At 36.1% G+C, this 27,152-nt stretch overlaps 1 protein-coding gene across 18 annotated transcripts in view; it reads right to left on the reverse strand.

The window, feature by feature from the left end:
• Positions 1-27,152, reverse strand: part of DNM3 (dynamin 3) — a 551,570-nt gene that overhangs the window by 339,528 nt on the left and 184,890 nt on the right. For all 18 annotated transcript variants that reach the window (XR_013529537.1, XR_013529540.1, XR_013529536.1 and 15 more), the window contains exons 5-9: positions 10,712-10,810; positions 9,933-10,093; positions 6,254-6,396; positions 2,613-2,748; positions 268-335 (exon numbers count right to left, since the gene is read on the reverse strand). Coding sequence is in view for 12 of the 18 variants with exons in the window: in XM_035280126.3 (XP_035136017.1) it covers positions 268-335; positions 2,613-2,748; positions 6,254-6,396; positions 9,933-10,093; positions 10,712-10,810 (607 nt within the window). In the remaining 6 variants the exon portion in view is untranslated. The remainder of the gene's footprint in view (positions 1-267; positions 336-2,612; positions 2,749-6,253; positions 6,397-9,932; positions 10,094-10,711; positions 10,811-27,152) is intronic.

A 27,152-nucleotide genomic window follows, 5' to 3' on the forward strand; every position in this document is an offset into this window, starting at 1 on the left:
CAGGAGAATTGCCTGAACCCAGGAGGCAGAGGTTGCGGTGAGCCGAGATCGCGCCATTGCACTCCAGCCTGGGTAACAAGAGCGAAACGCCGTCTCATAAAAAAAAAAAAAAAAAAGAAACCCCCAAGTAGGATTTCCTGTTTCTTACTCCCACCTCTGTATTCTACCATATTCAATGATGAAAAGACGAGTTTCTTAGCCATTTATAAACATTAATTTTTTTTTTGGTAGCTTAAACAGATGACAAGAAAAATGTGAATCACTTGCCTGATACCATGTATGTTTTTGATTGCATAGCTTATTTCTCTTCGCAATTCTTTCTCATTGAACTCCATCTGCAGATGCAAAATGAGCTATGGTTATGACACTTAATTTCTTTGAATTATACTGTTGAACATTACAGAATGAGAATAACCTAACTTCATGATTAATAAATGGATACTCATGTCTTTCACAACCTAAACCCAGATGGTCAAAACATCTGTTTATATAAAGTTCAAGGCAACACAGAACACTAGGGATTTTTGGGAGTTTGGGGGCAGTGGATTTTTAACTCTATTACGGATACGGAGTGCTGTACATAAGGATACCTTCTGGACATAATCTAGCCATTCATTTGAAATGTATAATTCTTCATTCTTTTGCTAAATATGGTAAATCTGAGGGCACAGGAGAATGCATGAATGAGGTTATCATCACCTGATGTACAGTAGCAGTACAGATGTCCTGAAATTAACAATGGCTGTCTTTTGTTCCTGGCCAGCTTAACAATTTGAATTCAAGGCCTCTTTGTAAAAGAAAAATAGTACTATTTTAACAAGCCAACACAGGATAGATTACTGCACAAATATTTCTCATAAGCCCTAGGTACCATAAATCTACTTGGAAGTAGGATCAAAGTGTCATAGAGCTTAGACCTCGAAGGGATAGCCAGAGAACACTGAGTTCATCCCTGACTTCTGAGATTTGGCCTCTCCAGCTTCATTGTCTGTCCACATCCCCCCTCACACTTTATGCTCTAGAATGACAAATTGCTCTAGGTTTCTACCCACAACCCATGGCTTCATAGCTGAGAGCCTTTATCATTCCTCTCCTGTCTGGAACACCTCCTCCTATAATCTACCTCTTCCTGCATAACTAGCTGCTCATTCTTCCAAACTCGGCTTAGAAGTCTGCCTCCCCTTACACACTTAAGCTGGGATTTATATCTGTGGGCTATGTTTCCATAGCGCCCTGTGCTGAAGTTTATCCCTTTACTTGGCACATTTTAATGAAACTATCTATTTACTCATTTGCCTCCCACACCAAGACATAAGCACTTGCCTCTTTGTATGGGACAAGTAGCATGGTCCCTAAAACTACTCAACTGCTTAGTGGGCATTTTACACTTACCACATCCAAAAGAGAACTACTAATTCACTTCTCCATACAAACACAGTTTTTCCTCCATTTCCCTCATCTGATGGGTACCACCACTGACTCAGCTGTGAAAGCCAAAACCTTGGGAATCGTCTCAAAACTTCTCTTTCTTCCATCCCCCATTTCAATCAAAGCCCTAGCAACTTTATCTCCAAAAGGCCAAAGCCACCCATCTCTCTCTATCCTTTCTTGCTGGGGCACTTTTATTGAAAAACTAAAGAAGTTTAATCCTCAAGTGTTTCAACCTTGCACAGGCTTCTTCCAAGACCCTGCGCCTAACTGTGTGTTTATAATTTTGTATCTTCTTCAAGGGGGCCTGCAAAATTGTAGAAGCTTCAGATCCCACAGAAAATGAATCCACCCCTGGTCTGGCCTACTGTTCTCCTCATGTTGTCTCTTGGTTCTTTACAATCCAGCAGGTATACTATTCTTCTAAAATCATCAACCAAATCAAGTCATATTACTGCTTAAAACCCTCCTGTAACTTCCCATTGTTAAGCATAAAGATTCTACCTCAACCTAGAAAGCCTTGTGTGAACTGGACACTTCCTTCCTCTCTGAATTCATTTCATGCCCCTCTCCTTCATCAGCCACATCTGTTCTTCACCTGTCATACTTCAGTGCCTTACCTGAAGTTGCTACTTCTGCCTTGAACAACTCCTTTCCCCCAGATCTTAACCCAGATGACCTCTTCATGCCATTCTGGGCACAGTTTAAATGTCTCCTGCTTAGACAAAACTTGCCTGACTATTCCATTAAAAGTGGCTCACCCAGCCACTCTGTCTTACATCATGTTACACAAAAACACTTGAAACTTCCTTATTTTGTCTATTTGTTAATTTTCTATCTTTCCCCACTAAACAAGCCAGAGCTTTCTCTGTCTTAATCACTGGCACCTAGAAATTTGGTGCATAGTACATGCTCAAGAAATATTTTTAAATTAATTAGACAACAAACATCATAGGAAACCCAACTTAGTATTTCTGTTTGAAATGTAGTTAAATTTCATTAAATAAAATCAGAATCATCAGTAAGAAAATATTTCTCTCCTGAATTTCATTACCTGAATATGGAGGTTTTGTTCAAAGAACCATGTTAGTTCTATACCACTCACTCAATATTGTATCAAGAGTGATGTAAAACAGAATATGGAAACGAAGTGAAACTAAGGAAAAAATAACATTGACACAAACCTTTACTATCTCAAAAGGAAAGCGTTCATGGAAAATACGATTGATTTTAGCACCACCTGAGAGTTCCAGGGTATCTACTTGATCACCTGACCCTTCAATTCTCTTCTCAAAGTCCACAGCAAATTGCTGAACCATCCTGTAATGGTTAAAGAAAAATAGATTCAAGTCAAAGTTACAAGCCTTTACACTCCTCATTTTCTTTTCCTCTGGTTATTCCTTAGAATCCTTTTCCAGGTGCTCTTAGTGGCACCTACTGGCAGAGTTAACACTACACTCTATTTAGCACTCACAATGTGATTATATAAAACACACATCAAGATTTTAGACATTTAATTAGAATAAATATTTAAATATATTTATTTTCGATGCATTCTGTTCATTTGATTGCAGTCATAAAATGGTATTTAAAGAATACTTGAAATAGAGAGTTTAGCAATGAAACTTTATGTAGAATAGTCAAATGGACCTGAACTCCTATCATATCACAACCACCTAGTGTCCCAGGAGTTCCAGCTCTATTACTCCCCCAATATCACAACTTCAGTCTCTCCTCACACTTATCCCTAGGTGATCTCAAGGATGCCATAGCTTCAATGGTTATTGAAAAATAGTTTCTCCACACCTTCTCCTTTAGCTTATAACTCTCAGGAGAGTGAATGGCCCATATGCTCAATCGTCTACTGGATGTTTGTTTCCTCTTAGCAGCCTTGAATTCAACACACCTAAAACTACCTCTCAATTTGTTTTATTCCCAAACTTGCTGATCCTCCTGCATTCCCAAATCTCCCCTCATGATGGATGTCACCACTCACCCAAGGCAGGGAATCTGGGGCATCCGGCATACCTCCCTTTCCCTCACCCAACAGTTGCAGGGAGTCACCACTTTTTGGTCATTTCTCCTTCATTACAGCTCAGCTGGTTGAGCTCTTCCTCCTCCCGCCTGCTGACACTGCCTTGGTTCAGCTCTCGGCAATGCCTCCCAGCATCACTGAAGGCTCCTCTAGATGACCATCCTGCTTTTGGGTTTATCTTTGTCAAAATCAGACCTCACTCTAACAGAATAACACAGATTTGTGACCCCTCTACAACTAGCTCTGGCCTTGTTTTTCAATGGATCCCCACAATTTGATAATATAATCAAAACTCTTTAGCCCATCTCCCCATATTTCATGGTCTGGCCTTGGCTGCCTCTTCAGCCCCATCTCTCACCACTCATCCCACTCACCTTCCAGCCAGCCATAAGGAAGCCACTGTAGTTCCCCAAATGTACCATGCCCCTGTGCTTTTACACTTGTTTTTCTTTCTGCTCAGAACACCATTCTCTCTGCCCCTTGCTGCTTTGCCTGACTGATTTTTATGTGTTCTTTAAGACTCAGCTCAATCATTGGTTCTTCCCAAAAACTTTTCATGATCCATGACTCTATCCAGCATCACTCCTCATTGCCCCTCCTCTGTGTTTTCCGTGTATTTCCTGCAGAGCACTGGGCACAATACAGACACTGCCACATCTATCAGTCACTCTCCTAAGGGCAAGGACCATGTTCTTTTTCTTTAACTTTCTCTGCTCAACATAATTGAGAGATTTAATAAATATTTGTTCCATGAAGGAATGAATTACCTTACACTGGCTGCTTAAAAAAAAAAAAAGGAAGAAACGGGGAAAAAAAACTATTTTCATTTGTGATTACCAGGTTTAGAAACTTCAACTTAAACATACTGGAACCACTTTCGAATTCAAAATCTAAAAGGAAAAAAATTCAAACTATCTAAAACGCATATCTTTTTATTCTCTTCCATCAAAATCATGGATAAATTAAAAGTAACTGCAAATATGGAGACCAAAAAAGCTAATTGGATTTAGCTATGTTCATGTATATGCTAATTTTGTTTTTTAAAAACACCTGGTAAGGTGTGATATACATATTGAGACATGAAAAATTATTCTGAAATTGTACCTCTAGCTGCTCCTTTCCGTAAACCCTATGTCTGAGCCACCTGGCCCACTTACTAATTCAAGAACAAATACTACCAAAGTTCTCACGATGCTCTTGCCCCCTGCTTCCACATGACAAGGTCCTCCCCTACTTTGGGGCCTCTATTTTCTCTGTGAATTCACATCCTTCCTCACATGTAACTGCTTCCTGATTGGGGCTTCCTTAATATTTTACACTTACAAAAACATAGCATTTATTAGCTTTAACACAATTAATCATGTTAATTTTTATGTCTGTTTTCCCATACTCTACTGGGACTTCTTGAGGGCAAAAATCTTATCATTGAATTCACAGAACCAGACACTGAGGGCATGAAGAGATAAGAGGAAGGAGGAAGAACAGAGAAAGGAAAGCAGGAAGGAAGGACGGAAGAGATAAAAGAAATAGGTCAAAAAGAATAGGACCATAAAGAAGGAACTGAATCAGCCCTCTACAAGTCAAGAATCTAGCTGTGAAAAGTTCTGTAATTTGAGTCCAATAAAGTCACCGAGGCAAGACCCAATATTTGCAAGTAGAATAGTTTTAGTTGGATATTAAGACAATGACCTTGGGCCTAAACAGAAATAGCTTTCTCTGTAACTTGAAGTTTTTACAAGAGCTCAACCAAACCCAAGAATGAAAGGAAAGAATAAATTAGGAAAGAGTTACATCTGGGGGGGGAAAAAAAACTCTTTCCTTCATATAATATTTTTAATGAGGAAATACAAGATGAAGTAATTAATATTGTATTTAGATATTTGAATATTTGGAAATCTCCTCACAAATAAGGAAATTATAGTATGCACTTTAAATGCCAAATAAAGGAGGCTTTGATTGCCAGGCTGCAGGGGAGAAAAGGGCGCCGTAAGAGGTACGGAACATCATCTTCGGAGGTAGACCTCAAGTATCCTGCAGTGTATGCTAGGCAGGGAAGCTTCTATCTGAGAGGGACTTGACATAGTGGCAGCACGGGATAATGAAACGGATGGTGCCAGAAGGAGTAAGAAAGAGAAGAAAGTGTCAGATATAAAGAGCTAGGAATTCTCTAATAATTCTCTGCTCTCCTACCCCAAGGCACCTCAGGAATAACTCTAGTAACCATGGGAAAATCATGAAGGGGTGAAAAGCTGCTTGGCAGTTTCACATTTGTATTTTCAAAGGGCTACCTTAAAATTATTACATAAAAGAAAAAAATTACAGCCTTATTATGAGCACTTTTTAATTAAATCCTTGGTTCTCATTCCACTGAAAAATGCACACAAAGAAGTTACATGAAATAGCTGGAATAAAAGATAATAAATACAATTGACATCCATAGAAACAGTTGAAAAAAACAGATATTTTTATCTGTATTTACTCACTTCTAAGACAAGGGACAAAAATTCCTACTGGGTCATTGCGAATGGTTTTACTTACTGAATCCAGTCTTAAAAACACAATTTAAATGGGCATGGTCAATTGGTAAGTTGATAATAACAGAATAATAGCAATAATTCTTGTTCCAGAAAGCATAAAAATTCAAGAGTTATTGTGTATCATATAGATAGCCTCATATAGTTTACTTGCTGCCTTTGTTAAACGTAGGCAACATGATGAATAGACTAAGGCAAAAGAAAACTAAAGAAATTAGTTTAAAATGCCGAGCCAAGGAAGGGAAAGGTGACCTACTGCAGCAATGCTTTGGTCTTCCTGGTTGGGTCTTCTGGTTTGAAGTTTTTGTAGGCTTCTACTTCATGTTCTATGGAAAGCAACTGTCCCTGTAGTTTGTTCCTGAAGTTTGGTAGGGTATCTCGAATGTGGTTGGTAAGTTGCTAAATAAAACAAAATCATACATACAGATTAAAGATTGACTCATATACACGGAATAAAGATTAACTCATGAGACAAAGATCATCGTCCATTGTTTTTCTAATCATTCAAAATTTCAAACATTATGTGTACAGTTGAGATTGACTATTGGGTAGATAGGGAGAAGCACCAACTCTCCCCACGGCCCTTCAGAGATGCTCAACATTTCTTCATTTAGAGTCACTCACTTCAGGTATCTTTTTAAATATGGGAAGACCCTGGTAAAATGCAGCTACTGTTACTAATGAGGCTGCCCAATAACACCTTAGCATGGATTGATTTACCAGATCTCCTATCTTGTAGAAAGGAACTTTAAGTTAGTATGTGATAGAAATGAAGGATGCTAGGAGTCACAGGTGCTGCCTGATGTTCTCAGGACTAAATGGTTTGCCACAGTGATGGAGCTCAGGTGGCCAAGGTGCCAGAGTCACCTGTCAGCTGTTAACTTTCTCCAGATTCTGCAGCTGAGGCAGAACTTACTTGTACTTCCACCTCTCGGTCCCAGTGCAATTCCATGACCGAATGAGGGAAAGCTCTCTCTGCTATTGAAGGCTCGACATAGTCATTGGTTTGACATTTCCACTGAGATCAGCTGGCACCTCAAACTCAGTACAAGGAAAACTTCTCTAAGAGTCTAAGAGTGTGTGATTAATTAAGAGCAAAGGTGAGATAAAAACCTAGATTGTTTAGGTCTTATGGTCCTTCTGTTACAATGCAGTTAAAGAAAAGTCGGAATTAAAAGAAAAAACAAAGATAACCTTCTTGAACTGCCTAAGTGATGAACTTGAAATCAATAAAAAGAATATAAACTTTGTAGAAATACAATAAAAAGAAAAAACATTAAAAGTAGGAAGAATTAACATGCCCAGACTGACTGAACTATTTTAAGTCATCTTTATGTTCTTCTGAGGTTACCTGAATATATTTATTAAATAAATCTAGAGTTATTTGTCAATAGTTTATAACTGTATTACCCCCTTGCTCAGAGTTATGAATTATTTGTTATGTTAGCATCCTGGCATGTGTTGCTGTTCTAACTATGAAGCAGGCAACAAAAGAGCTGAAAGGATGGCATTCCCAATAGCAACATCACAAGATACAAGAAACCAAATCTAACAGAAACAGCAACCACAAGAAGCCAGCAGTATCCTGATTTTCATGTGAACTGGTAAATCATAAAAACATCTGATTTCCACCTCTTGCTTCTCAGACATCTCCGTAGCAAAGCAATACCGTGGCTTTCTGAAATACTTCTTCCCATGGTTTTCATGACTCCAGGTCCTCTAATTTTTCTGCTATCCATTCTGGATGTATCTTCTCTATTTCCTAGGACAATTCGCCCTCTTTGCCACACCAGTAATATTTAAATTCCTCAAATCTAGGCCCTCGGCCTCTTTTTTGTTCACTCTCTGTTCCTTCTTGAAGCAATCTCATTCCATCCATGGCTTCAATAAACATCCAAATACCTACAGCTGTAAGATGTCTCCAAACAAAATTTATCTTTGCTGTGCCATGCATATTTGACCACCTGCTTGACTTCTCCTCTTGGATGTGTCAATGACATCTCAAGCTCAACATGTCCAAAATCAAGTATTTTATCTTCCCTTCAGTGTTCCCCATCTAGGCAACTTTGTAACAATCTGGAAAGCTGGGACTTAACCTTGACTCCACCTCTCCCATCACCCAACAGCACTAATCTACCACCTAGTCCTCAATTTTCCTGAATATTTCTCAAACCTGCCCCTTTTTTTCATCTCCACTGGACCTCACCACAACCAAACTCCCGTAATTTCTCACTTTTACTCCTAACTGGTCTACTCTTGATCTTCCTGTCTTCAGTATTGTATTCTTTTTTAACCCACAGATCTGATCGTGTTGTTCCTCTACTCGGGATCCCTAAATGAGTCCTTGTTGGTCTTAGGTAAAAGCCAAAATCTTCAGTTTGGCCTAGAAACAATACAGAATTCAGCCACTGCCTACATCTCCAATATCATCTCATACAACTCACTACCTCTTTCTCTGCCTTCCCTCCAGATGTGATAATTTCATTCAATTTCTCAAAATGTCACGTCATTTTCCAGTATTTTCCACATAAATTATCCCACAGGATCAGAAGTATTGGTACACTTTGAAACAGCCATATTATTATGGTATAAAGATATAAAGATTCTTGAAGCAATAAAGAGAAAGTGATTATCCAGGAAAGGAGAACTCTTCAGTTTAAAAAAAAATCATTTAATTTTTAGTCAACAAAAATCTAATTGTGTTATAACTTGAGGGTCACCTGTAATAACCTAATAGTAAACCACCTCCTTCTGTTTTTCCAGTATTCAAAACCTCACTCATTTCCAGCTTATCTTTCTAATCATATTAGTGATTTTACTCTAAGATTTTTTCAGTTTATTTGTGTTTTTCATAGACCAATACAGCTGTAAAAAGGAGTATTCTAAAGAGAGCATTGACAATGCAAACTATATCAGTAGAATGTTAGGATTCTAGTATAACAATGCTCCTTCTCTAAAATATATTCATATTTTTAAATGATATAATCATAGTGCTGCTTTCTAAATTCCAAATATTTGTTTATATTTAATTATAAAGTGTAAACTTTATAATAGGCTGTGTTATGTCTCTTAAAATGGAATTATAGATAATTTTTTATTTTCTAAAATTTCTTCTCAGTTGTTTTGCCTAAATGGTTCAGGTATAATGCCCCATATTGTGACAGTTTCTATTGATACTTTCCTAACAGTTAAAGCAGAACTTACAAGAATATTTGTGAGAAAGACTGCTAATCACATTAAGTCAATATAATCAAAACTCAAGGAGTGGACCCTGCATTCAATGACAATGATGCTTGTCATACATTAACTCCAATAGGGGAAGGAATATCTGCATCCAAGTAAAAGCACTGAGGATTTATGGAAGAAGTGTGTGCATAGTATATGAAGTAAGGTAGGCAGAAGGCCCAATTCTAAATTATTGTGGGAAAAGGGGTTATCTAGAAAAGCTTCTTAGATGAGTGGAAATCAATGATTATTTAATTATGATTTGTTATTCTGAATATTTTAAATTAAATCAATCTGAAGTAAAGCCATAAAAAAAAATTTAATAGAAAGTGTAACCTAGCCATTACAGACTGGTTCTTCAAAAACAGATCTCAAGAGATCAACTTTTCAAAGCTATATAAATTTATCTCCTCAAGGTAACTACATATTACAAATGAATATATGCTAAAATGTATACCCCTGTTCACTGTTCCTAAATAGGTATGTGTTTCTGCTTTAAGCATTGTTCTTTCAATAATAGGAAGGTGAGTTCTATTCACTGAGAATGGTAATAGTGTGGATTTGAGGTACTAATATTTATTTTTAAAATCTCTATCATTGAAGCTGCATGTCTTATGTTGGAAAAAAAAACTTAAAAATAATATAGATGAAATCCGGCAGCCACTTACATATTTCATAATTGTTCTTGTTGTTTGAAAGAACATTTTTACCTGATTAAGGACCTTCTGCAGGTGTGGGGTCCCCATTCGGTCAGCAATATGTCTATAAGCTGGGTGGGAAAGGAAAAACTTTCTCTCTGCCAACATGGCTGCCTTTATGTCCTTCTTCCCATCTATGTCCTTCTGGCTTCTGTTTACCACCCCCACGTAACCTGAAACAAAACACAAACCTATGGAGTTGTGGTCACTTCTTGTTGCTTATTCTAGGGAGAGTTCAAGGCTCTCACACAGGCAGACTAAGAAAGGCAAAACTAGTTTTAGGCCTGAAGACTGGATCCCTTTATAAAATCCAATGGAAAATATCAGTCCTGAACATAGGCCACTGATTGAGCTCATGATAATTTTTTATCATCAATACAATAATGTCTCTCACCCTTAAAAAGCTGTGTGCATTTTAAGAGAGTATATATCTTAGCAGTTTTTTTCATATAGCAGGCAAGTAAATATCAGACTTACAATAGTATAAGTTTATGCAGTCTATGTTGGATATTTATAACCTCCCTTCAAATCTCTTCCTTTTCCTGTTTTCTTATTCCTGTTATTTTGGGGAATAGTTCTCCCTTTGCATTCTTTTCTAATACATCATTTGGGAACATACAGCCATTCCATAAAAAGTATAATAATAAATCCATCTTACAAATGAGAAGGCATTAAAACCAAACCTTCTAGTGGCTTCCCAATCATTTCTCTGTCATAGCACCAAAAACAAAAAAAGGGAAAAAAGAAAAGAAAAAGAAAAAAACAGTCTTGTATAGACCACAGTACATTACCCCTGCGAAGAGGCAACAGTTTGTTCTCTAGAACATCCCTGGCATCCGTTCCTTCATCCATAAGGTCCAATTTGGTGATAACTCCAATGGTTCTCAGACCTGAATCATAAATAAATCCAACATTACACAATTTTCAGAAGACTAACAAATTTTAAAGACATATATGTCGCAATACTAAATGTAAAGCACATTTTCCTAGTTCTTTCCCCATTTCTTTCTGTCTTACTTTGTATTCTAAGTTTGGTGATTTCAATGTGATGAGGAGGAGAGTTGCTAAACTACCCAACCAGAAGATAACTTTCAACCCAAGGGAGAAAAACAAATAGCTGTAGCACTAAAATAATTTTCAAATATATGAGTTTATTTTTGTACCACGCATATATGGAAATTATACATTTTCATTTTCCTCCCAAGTTCTCCACCTAATATGAATGCTTGAAATTTTTATGTATTACATTATTTAATGCAAGTAAATAAATAGGTTATGCATGGACCCATAATGAGAGTATGTCATGAACCAAGGGTTACGATTGATCCAGTTCTAGTCACTGAGGTCAAAAAAAAAATTAAAAGAAGAAAAGCATGTATAGTGCCATAACTGAAAATAAACTTGAAATCCACACAGCGTTTACTCTGCCTTAGGAAAAGAAATATAATTTAATGGAAAGAGGACTGTAATAGGAATTACAGGCTTAAATTCTAGTCTCAAGACAAGTCACCAAAACTCCCCAAGTCTTATTTTTCCTCATCTGTCAAATAAAGGATTAGGAACTATGATCTCCAAGGTTTCTTTTAGTAATAAATAATGTGAGAACCTAGACATTTTCTGTAGCACATCAGATACATATTTGTCAGTTGCTTTCTTCATTAGATGAAATAGACAATATTTGCCTAGTAATTTATATTGCTCTTTATTTTATTTTACTTTAAGTTCTGGGATACAAGTATAGAATGTGTAGGTTTGTTACATAGGTATACGTGTGCCATGGTATTTGCTGCACCTAATCAACCTGTCATCTAAGGTTTTAAGCCTTGCATGCATTAGCTATTTGTCCTAATGCTCTCCCTCCCTTCACCCCCAAACCCCCAACTGGCTCCAGTGTGTTGTTCCCCTCCCTGTGTCCATATGTTCTCACTGTTCAACTCCCACTTATGAGTGAGAACATGTGGTGTTTGGTTTTCTGTTCCTGTGTTAGTTTGCTGAGGATAAGGGCTTCCAGCTTCATTTATGACCCTGCAAAGGACACGAACTCATTCCTTTTTATGGCTGCATAGTTTTCCATGGTGTATATGTACCACATTTTCTTATCCAGTCTATCATTGATGAGCATTTGGGTTGGTTCCAAGTCTTTGCTACTGTAAATAGTGCATCAATAAGCATACATATGCATGTGTCTTTATAGTAGAATTATTTATATTACTGTGGGTATATACCCAGTAATAGGATTACTGGGTCAAATGGTATTTCTGGTTCTAGATCCTTGAGGAATCACCACACTGTCTTCCAAAATGGTTGAACTAGTTTACATTCCCACCAATAGTGTAAAAGCTTTCCTATTTCTCCACTGCCTCAACAGTATCTATCATTTCTTGACTTAATAATAATTGCCATTCTGACTGGTGTGAGATGGTATTTCATTGAAATTTTGATTTGCATTTCTCTAATGATCAGTGATGTTGAGCTTTTTTTATGTTTTTTGGCTGCATAAATGTCTTCTTTTGAGAAGTGTCTATTCATATCCTTTGCCCACTTTCTGATGGAGTTGTTTTTTTCTTGTAAATTTGTTTCAGTTACTTGTAGAATCTGGATATTAGTCCTTTGTCAGATGTGTAGATTGCAAAAATTTTCTCCCATTCTGTAGGTTGGCTGTTTACTCTGATGATCGTTTCTTTGGCTGTGCAGAAGCTCTTTAGGTTATTTAGATCCCATTTGTCAATTTTGGCTTTTGTTGCAATTGCTTTGGTGTTTTCATCATGAAGTTGTTGCCCATGACTATCCTGAATGGTATTACCTAAGTTTTCTTTTAGGGTTTTTATAGTCTTGGGTTTTACAAGTCTTTAATCCATCCAGAATTAATTTTGGTATACAGTATAAGGAAGGGGTCCAGTTTGAGTTTTCTGCATATGGCTAGCCAGTTTTTCCAGCACCATTTATTAAACAGTGAATCCTTTCCCCATTGCTTGTTTTTGTCAGGTTTGTCAAAGATCATATTGTTGCAGATGTGTGGTGTTATTTCTGAAGTCTCTGTTCTGTTCCATTGGTCTATATGTCTCTTTTGGTACCAGTATCATGCTGTTTTGGTTACTGTAGCTTTATAGTATAGTTTGAAGTCAGGTAACATAATGCTTCCAGCTTTGTGGTTTTGCTTAAGACTATCTTGGCTATATGGGCTCTTTTTTGGTTCCATATGGCATTTAAAGTGGTTTTCTTTTTTTTCTAATTCTGTGAAGAAAGTCAATGGTGGTTTGATGTTAACAGAATTGAACCTATAAATTACTTTGGGCAGTATAGCCATTTTTACAATATTGATTCTTTCTATCCATGAGGATGGGATGTTTTTCCTTTTTTTTTTTTTCCTTGAGCAGTGGTTTGTAGTTCTCCTTGAAGAGGTCCTTCACATCACTTGTAAGTTGTATTCCTAGGTATTTTATTCTCTTTATAGCAATTGTGAATGGTAGTTCATTCATGACTTGGCTCTCTGCTTATCTATTTTTGGTGTTAAGGAATGCTTGTGATTTGGGCACACTGACTTTGTATCCTGAGACTCTGCTGAAGTTGCTTATCAGCTTAAGGAGTTTGGAGGCTGAGATAATGGAGTTTTCTAAATATATAATCATGTCATCTGCAAAAAGAGATGATTTGACTTCCTGTCTTCCTATTTGAATATGCTTTATTTCTTTCTCTTGCCTAATTGCCCTGGCCAGAACTTCCAACACTACATTGTATAGGAGTGGTGAGAGAGGGCATCCTTGTCTTGTGCTGGTTTTCAAAGGGAGTGCTTCCATCTTTTGCCCATTCTGTATGATATTGGCTGTGGGTTTATCATAAATAGCTCTTATTATTTTGAGTTCCATTCCATCAATACCTATCTTACTGAGAGTCTTTAGGATGAAGGGGTGTTGAATTTTATCAAAGGCCTTTTCTCCATCTATTGAGATAATCATGTGGTTTTTGTCATTAGTTCTGTTTATGTGATGAATTACATTTATTGGTTTGCATATGTTGAACCAGCCTTGAATCCCAGGAATGAAGCCAACTTGATCATGATGGATAAGCTTTTTAATGTGCTGCTGGATTCAGTTTGCCAGTATTTTATTGAGGATTTTCACATCGATATTCATCAGGGATATTGGCCTGAAATTTTATTTTATTGTTGTGTTTTTGCTTGATTTTGATATCAGGATGATGCTGGCCTCATAAAATGATTTAGGGAGGAGTCCCTTTTTTTTCTATTGTTTTAAGTAGTTTCAGCTGCATGGTACCAGCTCCTCTTTGTACCTCTGATAGAATTTGGCTGTGAATCTGTTTGGTCCTGGGCTCTTCTTGGTTGGTAGACTATTAATTTCTGCCTCAATTTCAGAACTTGTTATTGGACTATTCAGGGAGTCCACTTCTTCCTGGTTTAGTCTTGGGAGGGTGTATGTGTCCATGAATATATTCATTTCTTCTAGATTTTCTAATTTGCATAGAGGTGTTTATAGTATTCTTTGATGGTAGTTTGTATTTCTGTGGGATCAGCGGTGATATCCCCTTTATGATTTTTTATTGTGTCTAGTTGATCCTTCTCTCTTCTCTTTTTTATTACTCTGGCTAGTAGTCTATTTTGTTAATCTTAAAAGCTCCTGGATTCACTGGTTTTTTTGAAGGGTTTTTCATGTTTCTATCTCCTTCAGTTCTGCTCTAATATTAGTTATTTCTTGTCTTCTACTAGCTTTTGAATTTGTTTGGTCTTGCTTCTCTAGTTTTTTTAATTGTGATGTTAGGGTGTTGATTTTAGATCTTTCCTGCTTTCTCCTTTGGGAATTTAGTGCCATAAATTTCCCTCTAAACACTGCTTTAGCTGTGTCCCAAAGATTTTAGTACACTGTGTCTTTGTTCTCACTGGTTTCAAAGAACATCTTTATTTCTGCCTTCATTTATTTATTTACCCAGTATTCATTCAAGAGCAGGTTGTTCAATTTCCATGTAGTTGTGTGGTTTTTCAGTGCATTTCTTTCCTGATTTCTAATTTGATTCCACTGTGGTCTGAAAGACTGTTATGATTTCTGTGCTTTTGCATTTGCTGAGGAGTGTTTTACTTCCAATTATGTGGTCAATTTTGGAATAAGTGTGATGTGGTGCTGAGAAGAATGTATATTATGTTGATTTGGAGTGGAGAGTTCTGCAAATGTCTATTAGGTCCACTTGGTCCAGAGCTTAGTTCAAGTTCTGAATATCCTTGTTAATTTTCTGTCTCATTTATCTATCTAATATTGACAGTAAGGTGTTGAAGTCTCCCACTATTATTGTGTGGGGGTCTAGATCTCAAGTTTTTCTTCCAACCAGTTTACTAACATTTTAATTTCTGCTCTCCTAGTTTTAGTTATTGAGATATTTTGCCTGATGTTCCTTTTTATGGCCTTCATTTGTTCCATGAATGCAATAACTTCTCCTTTCTCTCTGAGAACATTAATAAAAATGGTCAAGTTGTATTCTGTATTTTGCATTATCTTTTTTTTTCTCCAGGTTCCATATTATAAAGTTTATTTGTTTTGGTCTCTCAGAATCTCCTTGACTGTCTATTCTTATTTATTTATTTATTCATTTTTAAACTTTCCCAGAAGTTTTTATTGTGACCAACAGTAAATATTCAAAAACACAATAATATCCATTGACTCAATATCCTCAGAGATAGGAACACTGAAAAAAAAAAACAATTTTACAGGAATAGGTAAATTTTGGTATCCATATCTGACAATGCCATTACAAGAAAGGAAATTTACAGACTATGATTTTTTTGAACTAAATTTATACATCCTATTCCAAAATCCAGCTATATTTTATAAGGATGTTATATCATGACAAAATTTGGTTTATGCAATGCATTCATTGTACTAGTTCCTGAACAAAGAGTAATAAGAGTCTCAGGCTGGCATGATGTTCAAATAGGAACAGCTCTGGTCTGTAGCTCCAGTGAGATCAATGCAGAAGGTGGGTGATTTCTGCATTTCAACTGAGGTACCCGGCTCATCTCATTGGGACTGGTTAGACAATGGGTGCACCCCATGGAGGGCAAGTGGAAGCAGGGTGGGCATCGCCTCACCCAGGAAGCAGAAGGGGTCGGGGAACTCCTTCCTCTAGCCAAGGGAAGTCATGAGGGATTGTGCCACAAGGAACTGTGCATTCTGGCCCAGATACTATGCTTTTCTCCAGTCTTCACAACCTGCAGACCAGGAGATTCCCTCGGGTATCCCAAAGTATTGAGATTATAGGCATGAGCTGCTGTGCCCAGCCAAAACTTCCTTTTTGAAAGAGAAAATTAAGTAACAGGACTCCAGTCTGGCATTTAAGGAGCTTGGAAGTCATCATTTCATCCCAACAGCTAAAAATCTGAACAAACTGAAAAACCAACTCTTCTTAGATCTATCAAGGAAGTAAAATCACAGGACAATTAGCTGCTTCCCAAATTTAGAGAGATTGGTGAATACAGAGAATAATGGAAGGAAGGAAAGGAGGGAAGGAGGGAGGCAGGGAGGGAGGGAGGGAGAGAAAAAAGGAGAAAACGAAAAAAGAGAGGAAGGAGGGAGAGGAAGAATACAGAGCAGACACCCAAGAGCAGAAACATCCATGGAAACCAATGCCAGGGTAGGAAAACTTCAACTGTAATTAATAAATTGCTGAAGGTTCAAAGTGGATGAGCCTCAGAGGTAAAAACTCAGAGAGATCCCCAAACTTCTGTGAGTTTTGCCTTCAGAGGGTTAAATAAATTCTTACATTAAAGATCAGAGAAAATTCCCTTATGCTTCTGGTAGGGAAAGGAGGAAAGTGATCAATTGGAAATGTGCCACAGCATTCTGTTCTTAACAAGGTCTGACCTCAAGAAAAGTTATTTAACCAAAGCCTATACTACTGGGGGTTTTCCAGAGTCTAACAGATTAGGGAGAAGGAAAATGTCAAACTCCAGCTTGCTCTAGCCTTCTATGTAGGGGAAGAAAAATACACAACTCTAGTCTACTCTAGCCATCCTGTCCCACCTAAAGGAGTGGGGCAAGAACAATAATGCACTTGTGAGGCTTGCAGTCTAGGAGCACAAGCTCACTAAAAGAAATGAGATCTAAATACAGGACTACAGCATGCTTCCTCTCACTCCACACCTTACCACCACAGGACTTGGGCCTAGTTATCACAATGACTTGAACCTAGTACATCATATAGCATCCAGTCTGCCTATCAAGAAAAAATTACAAGGTATATTAAAAAGCAAAATAACACAGTTTGAAGAGGCAGAGCAAGTATCAGAACCAGACTTAGATATGGAAGGAACGTTAGTTATCAGACTGGGAATTTTTAAAAAACTGTGATGAATATCTTAAGGTTTCTAGTAGATAAGATATACAGCCTACAAGAACAGATGGGCAATATAAGCAGAGAGATTGAAATTCAAAGAAAGAATAAAAAGAAATGCCAGAGATTGAAAAGACTAACAGAAATGAAGAATGCCTTTGATACGTTCATTTGACTGTACTGGAAAAAGTTGAGGAAACCAAGGTTGAGCATATTTCAATAGAAACCTCTAAAATGGAAAAGAAAAAAAAAAAAAACTGGGGGGAGGGAGGGGGGCAGGGAACAGAATTATCCAAGAATGGTGAGACAACTACAAAATGTATAACATATGCATAATGAAAATACTAGAAGAAGAAGAGAGAGAAAGGAACAGATATTTAAAATAATAATGACTGAGAACACCCCCCAAGTTAACATCAAACTACAAGTCCAGGAAGCTCAGAGAGCAAGTGGGATAAATGACCCCAAAAGCTATAATAGTCATAGTATATTTAAAATACAGAAAAGAAAACCAAAAATAAAAATCTTGAAAGAAGTCAGAGGAAAAAAAGCACCATACCTAAAGGAGAGAAAAGATAAGAATTAAATCAGAATTTTCCTCACAAACCATGAAAACAAGAGGTGGAAGTAAAATATTTAAAGTGCGGAAAAATAAAATATCAACCTAGAATTCTGTACCGTGCAAAATTATCTTTCAAAAGTGGTGCACCAGTACTCATGAAAGAAAAGAATAGGAAAATGAAAGGAAGAGAAGAAAGGGGAAAGGAGGGAAGGAGGGAGGGAGGGAGGGAGGGAGGGAGGAAGGAAGGAAGGAAGGAAGGAAGGAAGGAAGGAAGGAAGGAAGGAAGGAAGGAGGGAGGGAAGGAAGGAAGGAGGGAAGGAAGGAAATGAAAAAGTAAAGAAAAGAGAAAAGGAGAAAAAGAAAAAAGAGAAAGGAGAGAGAAAAAGAAAAGAAGGAAGGAACAAAGGAAGAAAGGAAAGAAGGAAAGGGGAGAGGGAGGAAAGGAGGGAGGGATAAAGGGAGGGATGGAGGAAGGAAGGAAGGCAGGCAGAGAGGGAGAGAGGGAAGGAGGAGGGAAGGAGAAAAGGAAGGAGGGAGGGAAGGAAAAGTAAAAGAGAAATAAAGACTTTCTCAGATAAACAGAAATTGAGGAAGTTAGTTGCCAGTAGAAATTCTTCACAAAGAAACATTAAAAGAAATTCTTTAGAGAAAAGGAAAATAATATTAAGTCAGAAACTCAGATCTAAATAAAGAAAGCAAGAGCATCAGAGAAGGAATAAGTAAGATAACAATCCTTAAGAGATCTAACAGATAACAGTTTGTTCAAAATAGTAGCAACAATATATTTTATTCCTATTCATATGCTTAATATAAAGAAAATAATTGAAAGCAACAATACAAGAAATAGGAGGAAATAATTAAAATTATTTTGTTATTATAAGGTACTCACAGTATGCTTAAAGTGGTACAGATGTTCCTCTATTTACAATGAGATTGTAATTGGGTCATAATACCGTAATATGTCAAGAAGTATCCTGAATATCTATCACTTTCTCACCATTGTAAAGTCAAAAATATATATATAAGTGAAACCATCATAAGTCAGGGACTACATAGTATTATTTGGAAGTGGGCATGAATTAGTTGTAAATGTATATAGCAAATTCTAGAGCAACCACTTAAAAAGGTTTTTAAAAAGTACAAGTTATGCACTAAGAAAGAAGGTAAAACTGAATCACATAAATGCTCAACAAAAGACACAAATGGCAAGAGGCAAAAGTAAGAAAACAAGGGCAACAAATAGAAACAGTAACAAATATAATAGATATGAATTCAACTGTATCAGTAATCACCTTGAATGTCAATGGTCTAAATGCACTGATTAGAAGACAGAGATTGCCAGAGTGGATCAAAAAACAAGATACAATTATATATTATCTACGAAATTGCACTTTAACTATAAAACATATAGATTAAAAGTAAATAGATGGGGAAAGACATACCATGCTAACACTAATCGAAAGAAACTGGGAGTAGTTATTAACCTCCAACAGAACAGACTTCATAGCAAGGAGAGTTATTAAGAGAAAAGGATGGGGTATTACATAATAATAAAATTGTCATTTCTCCAAGAAGGCATAACAATCCTTAACATGCATGAATCTAACAGCAGAGCATTAAAATACATAAGAAGAAACAGAAAGAACCATAACAAGAAATAGATGGATACACTATAACAGTTATAGACTTTAACACTACTCTATCAGAAATGTATAGCTCTAGCATGCAGAAAATCAGTGAGGAAGAACATAGTTGAACTCAACAGCACCATAATCAACTGGATATAATGGACATTTATAGACTGTTTCATCCAACAGGAGAATAAACACTTTTCTCAGGGTCACATGAAATTGACCAAGTTCTTGGACACTCACCAAGACAGACCACTTTCTGGGTCATAAAACACACCCTAACAAATTTAAAAGAATAGAAATCACACAATGTCTGTTCTCAGACCACAGTGGAATTAAAGTAGAAATCATTAACAGAAAGATAGCTGGAAAATCTCAAAGTATTTGGAGATTAAACCATATACTTCTAAATAACACATGGGTCAAAGAAAAAAATCTAATGAGAAAGTTAAACAACAGTTTGAACTAACTGAAAATACAACTTACCAAATTTGTGGAATGTAGCAAAAGCACTGCTTAAAAAGAAATGTATAATACTGAATACAAATATTAGAAAAAAAAAGAAAGATCTGAAATTAATAATCTAAGCTTCCATGTTAGAATACTAGAAAAAGAGCAAATTAAATGTAAAGTAAGCAAATGAAAGAAATAATAAAAACTAGAGCAGAAAATTGGTAAAGAAAATTAAACTACATCTAGTTTTTTGAAAAGATTTATAAAATCAATAAGCCTCTAGCAAGACTAAGTAATCAAAAGAGAGAACATGCAAATTACTAATGTCAAATGAAAGAAGGGACATGGCTGCAGGTCCCATGAACAGTAAAATAATAATAAAAGAATATTTTGAACAACTCTATCCTCATAAATTTGAAAACCTAAATACAATGGACCAATTCCCAGAAGGCTGAGGTGAGAGGATTGCTTGAGCCCAGGAGTTCAAGGCTGCGGTGAGCTATGATTGCACCACTGCACTCCAGCCTGGGTAACAGAGTAAGACTCTGTATTTTTTTCATTAATTAATTAAAAATAAATTAAAAATAAACTAATTTCTTGAAAGACAGAATCTGCCAAAATCACACAAGAAGAAACAGGTGATTGGAACAGACCCATATTCATCAAAGAAATTAAATTAATAATAACCTTTCAAAACAGAAAGCACCAGGCCCAGATGGATTCACTGATGAATTCTACCAAATATTTTAAGGAAAAAATAATACCAATTTTCCACAATCTCTCCCAGAAGTTAGAATCAAAGGAAATACTAACTCCTACAAAATGAGCATTACCCTAATACCATAACCATGTAAAGATATTCAAAGAAAACTACAGACCAATATCTTCCATAAATATAGGTGCAACAATCCTCAACAAAATGTAAATCAACTCCGACAATGTAGTGAGATTTATCCCAAGTATTGAAATACCTGGCTGGTTAAATATTTGAAAATTAATTAATATAATCCACCACATCAAGAGGATAAAGCAGGGGGGAAAAATCACACAATACTATTAATAGATCTAGAAAGATTTTAAAAATAGATGCAGGAAAATTGACAAAATTCAACACCAATTCATGATTTTTTAAATCTTAGCAAACTAAAAATAGAGGATAACTTTCTTAACTTGATAAAGAACATCTATAAATCACCTACAGTTAACATCATTTTTTTTTTTTTTTTGAGACAGAGTCTCACTCTGTCCCCAGGCTATAGTGCAATGGCACAATCTCCACTCACTGCAACCTCAACCTTCTGACCTTCTGGGTTCAAGTGATTCTCCTGCCTTGTCTTCCCAAGTAGCTGGGATTACGGGTGCCTGCCACCGTACCCAGCTAATTTTTTTTTTTGTATTTTTAGTAGAGATGGGGTTTCATCATATTGGTCAAGCTGGTCTTGAATTCCTGACCTCACATAAACCACCCGCCTCAGCCTCCCAAAATGTTGGGATTACAGGCGTGAGCCACCCTGCCCAGCCCCAACATCATTCTTAATGGTGAGAACCATAGCTTTCTCACTGAGATCAAGAAAAAGGCAAAAGTGTCCTCTCTCACCAGTGCTTTTCAGCATCATACTGGAAGTCCTAGCTAATGCAATAAGAAAAGAAAATGAAATAACTCTTTATAGATTCTAAAGGAAGAAATAAGTGCCTTTGCTCACAGATGACATAATTATGTATATAGAAAATCCAAAAGTATTGACAAAACTATTCCTGAAACTAATAAGCAATTGCAGCAAGATTACAGAATACAAGGTTAAAATATAAAAGTCAGTCATTTTCCTATATACCAAAAATAAACAGCAGAATTTGAAATTAAAAGCACACTACTATTTACATAAAGCCCAGGATAGCCAACACAATATGAAAGAAGAACAAAGTTGGAGGACTGACACCTGTGACTTCAAGACTTACAACACCAAAAACAAACCAGTTACACGCAAGAAAAAAAAAAGAAAAAGAAAAAAAAAGACTTACAATAAAGCTGCAGTAATCAACACAGTGTGGTACTCGTGAAAGAATAGAGCCTAGAAACAGACCCATCTAAATATAGTCAACAGACTATATTTGTGTCTTGACAAAGACACAAAGACAATACAATGGAGCAAAGATAGTTTTTTCATAAACTTTTGCTGAAACAACTGGACAGCTACATGCAAAAAGATAAATATAGACACAGACCTCACACTTTTAATAAAAATCAATTCAAGGTGGGTTAATAGACCCACAAAACTGTAAAACTCCTAGAAGTTAACATAGAAGAAAACCTACATCACCCTGGTGTAGCGATGACTTTCTGGACACAACACCAAAGACATAATCCATGAAAGAAATAATTAAAAAAGGGGACTTCATTAAAAGTTAAAAGTTCTGCTCAGAAAAAAAAAAACCCACATTTTATAAAGCATTGTTATCCAAAATATATTTTGAAAACTCTTAACACTCAACAATAAGAAACAACTCAATTAAAAAAATAAGAAAAATGCCTGAACAGCCTTACCAAAGAAGATAAATCGATGACAAGTACACCTATGAAAAGATGTTCAACATCATATTCCATTAGGAAACTGCAGCTTCAAACAACAATGAGATGCCACAACACACCTATTAGAATGACCAAAATCCACAAAACTAACAACACCAAATCTGAAGAGGATGTGGAGCAAAAGGAACTCTCATTCATGGCTAGTGGAAATGCAAAATGGTACAGCCACTTTGGAAGACAGTTTGCAAATTTCTAAGAAAACTAAACATATTATTACTATATGAGTCAGAAATTGTCCTTCTTTGTACTTAACAAAATAGATTAAAATTTTATGTCTACATTCCTGAGTTACTTCACTTAGAACAACAGCCTCCAGTTTCATCCAGTTTGCTTCAAATGACATTAATTTGTTCCTTTTGATGGTGAAAAGTATTCCATCATATATATAGACCACAATTTATTTATCTACTCGTTGACTGATGGGCATTTGGGCTGGTTCCATATTTTCACCATTGCAAATTGTGCTGCTATAAACATGTGTGTGCAACTGTCTCTGGGACAATTGATTACAATGTGCCACTCTGGTGTGGAATGCTAATAGTAGGGGAGTTGTACATGGTGGGGATGAGGTTATATAGGAACTCTTGTATTTTCTGCCTAATTTTGCTGAGTACCTAAAACTGCTCAAAATAATAAAGTGTATTAATTTAAATAATACATGTAAAGTATACGGTACATAAAAGTCATTCAATAAGTAAAAGTTGTGATCTCACCAGCTTCAATTCTCACCAATTATCTTCAACCTACTCCAATACTAAGCTTCAGTCAAACCCAATGACTTTTACTTCTTTACATGACCTCCTCACCTTTATAATGCCATTCCCATCAGCTCCAAATATCCTTCCCTTATTTTTGTGGTCAACTCCTACCCATCCTTCAAAATTTCTTTCAGGCCTCATTTACAGGTCCTCAATCAGGTTCCCACAAGCATAATTCAGAGCTCTTTGTGCCCTTAAAGCTTCCTATGTACACTGAAATCATAAGGTGTTTTTGTTTTTGTTTTTGAGACAGAGTCTTGCTCTGTTGCCCATGCTGGAATGCAGTGGCACGAAATCAACCCACTGCAACCTCTGCCTCCTAGGTTCAAGCAATTCTCCTGCCTTAGCCTCCCGAGTAGCTGGGACTACAGGCACACACTGCCATGCCCTGGCTAAATTTTTGTATTTTTAGTAGAGACAGAGTTTCACTGTGTTAGCCAGGATGGTCTCAATCTCCTGACCTTGTGATCTGCCTACCTCAGCCTTCCAAAGTGTTGGGATTACAGGCATGAGACTCTGCACCTGACCGAAATCATAGTTCTTATACAACACTAGGAGCTTGCTTATATTTTGACTTTCTCTACAAGGGCATAGTCTCTTCAAAAACAGGAACTACAAACATATTCTAAGTTATTCACGTAGGTGCCAAACACAGAGTAAGAACTCAGTAAATATTAAGTGAATAAATTAATTTTTAAAATAAGCTTATTTCTTTAGGATCACCCAAGAATTGAAATACAAAATCCAGAGACGATAATATGATACCATGTTACCTAGATTTGTTGTCAGCAAGGTAATTTTCCTATAAGAACACGGACATTTCTCCCATTTATGTATGCAACTAAATAATAAGTGGGGTTTCATTTCATCTAATTAAGATGGGATGAAACTTAGCCAAAAACCATGTTAGCAGTCGCCAGAAAAGTAATCTGGAACACTGTGTACACTGGAACAACAGCAATGAAAAAAAAAACAATATAGAGTTAATATAAAAATGTATACAGCAAAATTAAAAACAGACTTAGGAAATTAGATGTCCTTCAGTTAATGCATTTTTTTGTTTTGGGTTTTGATGGGAATTGTGGGGGAGGGTGATTTGAAATAAATGTTGTTCTTTCTCTCTGGCAAAGATTATAGAATATTTTAATTCTGAAAGCAATTGGTGATTAATAGTAAGAGTTTCACCTTTTTTCCTGTAAGTTTTCCCTGAATAGTAGTTTCTTGTTACAATAATTCAGAATAACATAGTTTTTATTTTAAAAATCATCAGGTAATATCACTGTATGTGATGCTAGGTAAAATATTAAGTAAATAGTGGAAAACAAAAAATAACTGTCGCACTGGTGGCAGGGACCCTACCTTGCTTACCAGTATAGTCCAGATTCTAGCAAAGTCCTTGGAAGATTTAATATTCAGAGAAAAAAGAGAAATGAAAAAGAGAGGGAAAAAGAAGAAAAGAGAAGGAGGCAAGAGAAGAAAGAATTACCTCAAAAATAAGGAAATTAAGGTGTGAAGTAGGTCTCTGAGAATTTGCACTCCAAAATAAACTGAGACATGAAGAATGAAAGAAAAAGAATCCATATACACCTAAATCTTCCTATTTGTCCATTTGAATCCATTTTCTTCATCCTTGGCAAACAACTAAGTTACATTTCCAAACCTTCTTACAATTGAGTAACAATCTCCCTTAGGTTATAACTGTGATTGAGTTTTAGCTAGTGGAATGTGGGAAGCGATATGTGCCACTTTTAGAGTTCGTCCATATAACTTCCCACATGTGTTCCTGCATGCTCCTTAGTCTTCCTTTTGCTGAATCTAATCATAACTCTCTAAGTCCCTAAGGGTGACAAGATGGAAGAATTCTGGATCTCTGAAAAACATCATGGAGAAGAAATACCACAGCACTGTGAACATCCACCTAGGACTATTGTTTGCACCATGACATGTTTGAGTTTACTTACTGCTGTATTATTAGTAGAAACAATGGTACTGTGATGAAGAAAGCTGTCATAATGAAAAGCTGGGATAGCAAAGTTAAGTGGCAAGGAAACAAATGTTCCAAGTTAGAAAAATGAAGAAGATTCATGTTCTGCGGTAGTTGCATATTTTGTAAACCTACTGCATGGGATAACATTTAAGGTGGATTTGAAAGGAGAAGCTGTTGGAAAAGGTCAGAATGTTAATTTGTCTTGATCGTTGCTTGAGGCTTAAAGCAAGGTATTTAAAAATGACATGAGTTCACACAGCAATTTATCATTTTGCAAGTGGAGATAAGGGATTAAAGAACATCCAAAAATTTGAATCTATTCATTTTAAAAAAAGCTAACCTGTTTTTGTGATACAAACAATAGAATAAGGGACTGAAAAGGCTCTAAGCAACAAAGATCCACTAAGAATTTTTAGTTAAACCCACGGTTTGGTAATTTGTTTCTGAATTAAAGAGAATAACAGAATTCAGGCATATCTTTCTTCTGTAAACTACTAGAAAACTGGATAGAATATATAAAACAGTCATTTTAAGACATTACCCACTTTCTGCTTGGAGGTAATTTCTGGACCACAAGGCAAGGAAGAAAAATCCAAGGAGATAACCATCAATTAAACATTAGTCATGCAAAACTGAGGAGATACAGATTGAGTTCAAGGAGACCAAGGTACTAGATTTTGCAGGACAGTGTACCAGATAAAAGGGAGGTCCAGAAATTTTCATAGGGATCCTATTGTGTCTTTGTTTAAATACATGCATGGCATACAGGTTATAAAAAGTATAACTCTACATGCATGGCTGAGGAGAAAAGAACTTCCAGGAAGCTCTAAGCCAAATAATTCCCAGAGCTCACAAAGGGATGGGAATAATTTAAGTTCCCACCAGCTACAGTAAAAAGATCTTATTGAATATGTCACATTTACTAGAGACACCAGAAATGTCAAATCTCAGTAAACTCTACCATGAACCCATTCTTTAATAAACCAAAACAAGAACATTAAAAAATATGAAATTGATCTTCAGGTAATGTAGCTATCTGCTAAAACAAAATCCAACACATTTTCAAGGAATATTTTAAAATTCAGCCATCAAATAAAACTCAAAATATCCAGCATCCAACCAAAAACCACTAGATACATGAAGAATAAAGGAAAGTATGACCTATCATCAGGAAAAGAAAAAAAAATTCTGTCAATACAATCTTACCTAGAAGCAATGAAATTGCAAATGACATTGAAACAGTTATTACAAATATGCATGAAATTCTCAAAAATATAAAATAAAACATGAAAATGAGAAAATAGAAGGAATTATAAGAAAAAACAATTGATGAAAACTACAAACTCACAGATTCTAAAGCTCTAAGAACACACACAAAAAAAACATACCAAAGCACACTATGATTAAATTGCTGACACCAGTGACAAAAACAAAAACAAAAACAAAAGTCTTAATAGCAGAGGGTGAAAAAGACACACACAAAGAGATAATAATGACAGTGGACTTCTATCAGAAACTATGAAAGAGGACATTAGAAGATAGCTTTAAAGTGCTAACATAAAAGAAGGATTATCACCTAAAATTCAATATTCAGTGAAAATATATTTCAAAAATAAAGGCAATGACACTTTTTTAGGCAAACAAAAGTTGAGACAATTGTTGTCAGAGACCTGTCCTACAAGAAATTGTAAGTTCTTCAAGCTGAAAGAAAGTAATACAAGTTGGTAACTCGAATCTACACAAAGGTATTTTTAAAAAACCTTTGGAAATAATAAATGCATGGGTAAATGGAGAATATCTCTTTCTCATTTTTAATATCTTTGAAAGTTAACTTAAAGCAAAAATAACGTCAATGCATTCTGGGTGTCATTTAAAACATGTAAAAGATATAGCATGTGTTTTGTGTATAGAAAGGTTTA

Source organism: Callithrix jacchus, chromosome 18 (assembly GCF_049354715.1).
Source record: "Callithrix jacchus isolate 240 chromosome 18, calJac240_pri, whole genome shotgun sequence".
Taxonomy (NCBI): Eukaryota; Metazoa; Chordata; class Mammalia; order Primates; family Cebidae; genus Callithrix; species Callithrix jacchus.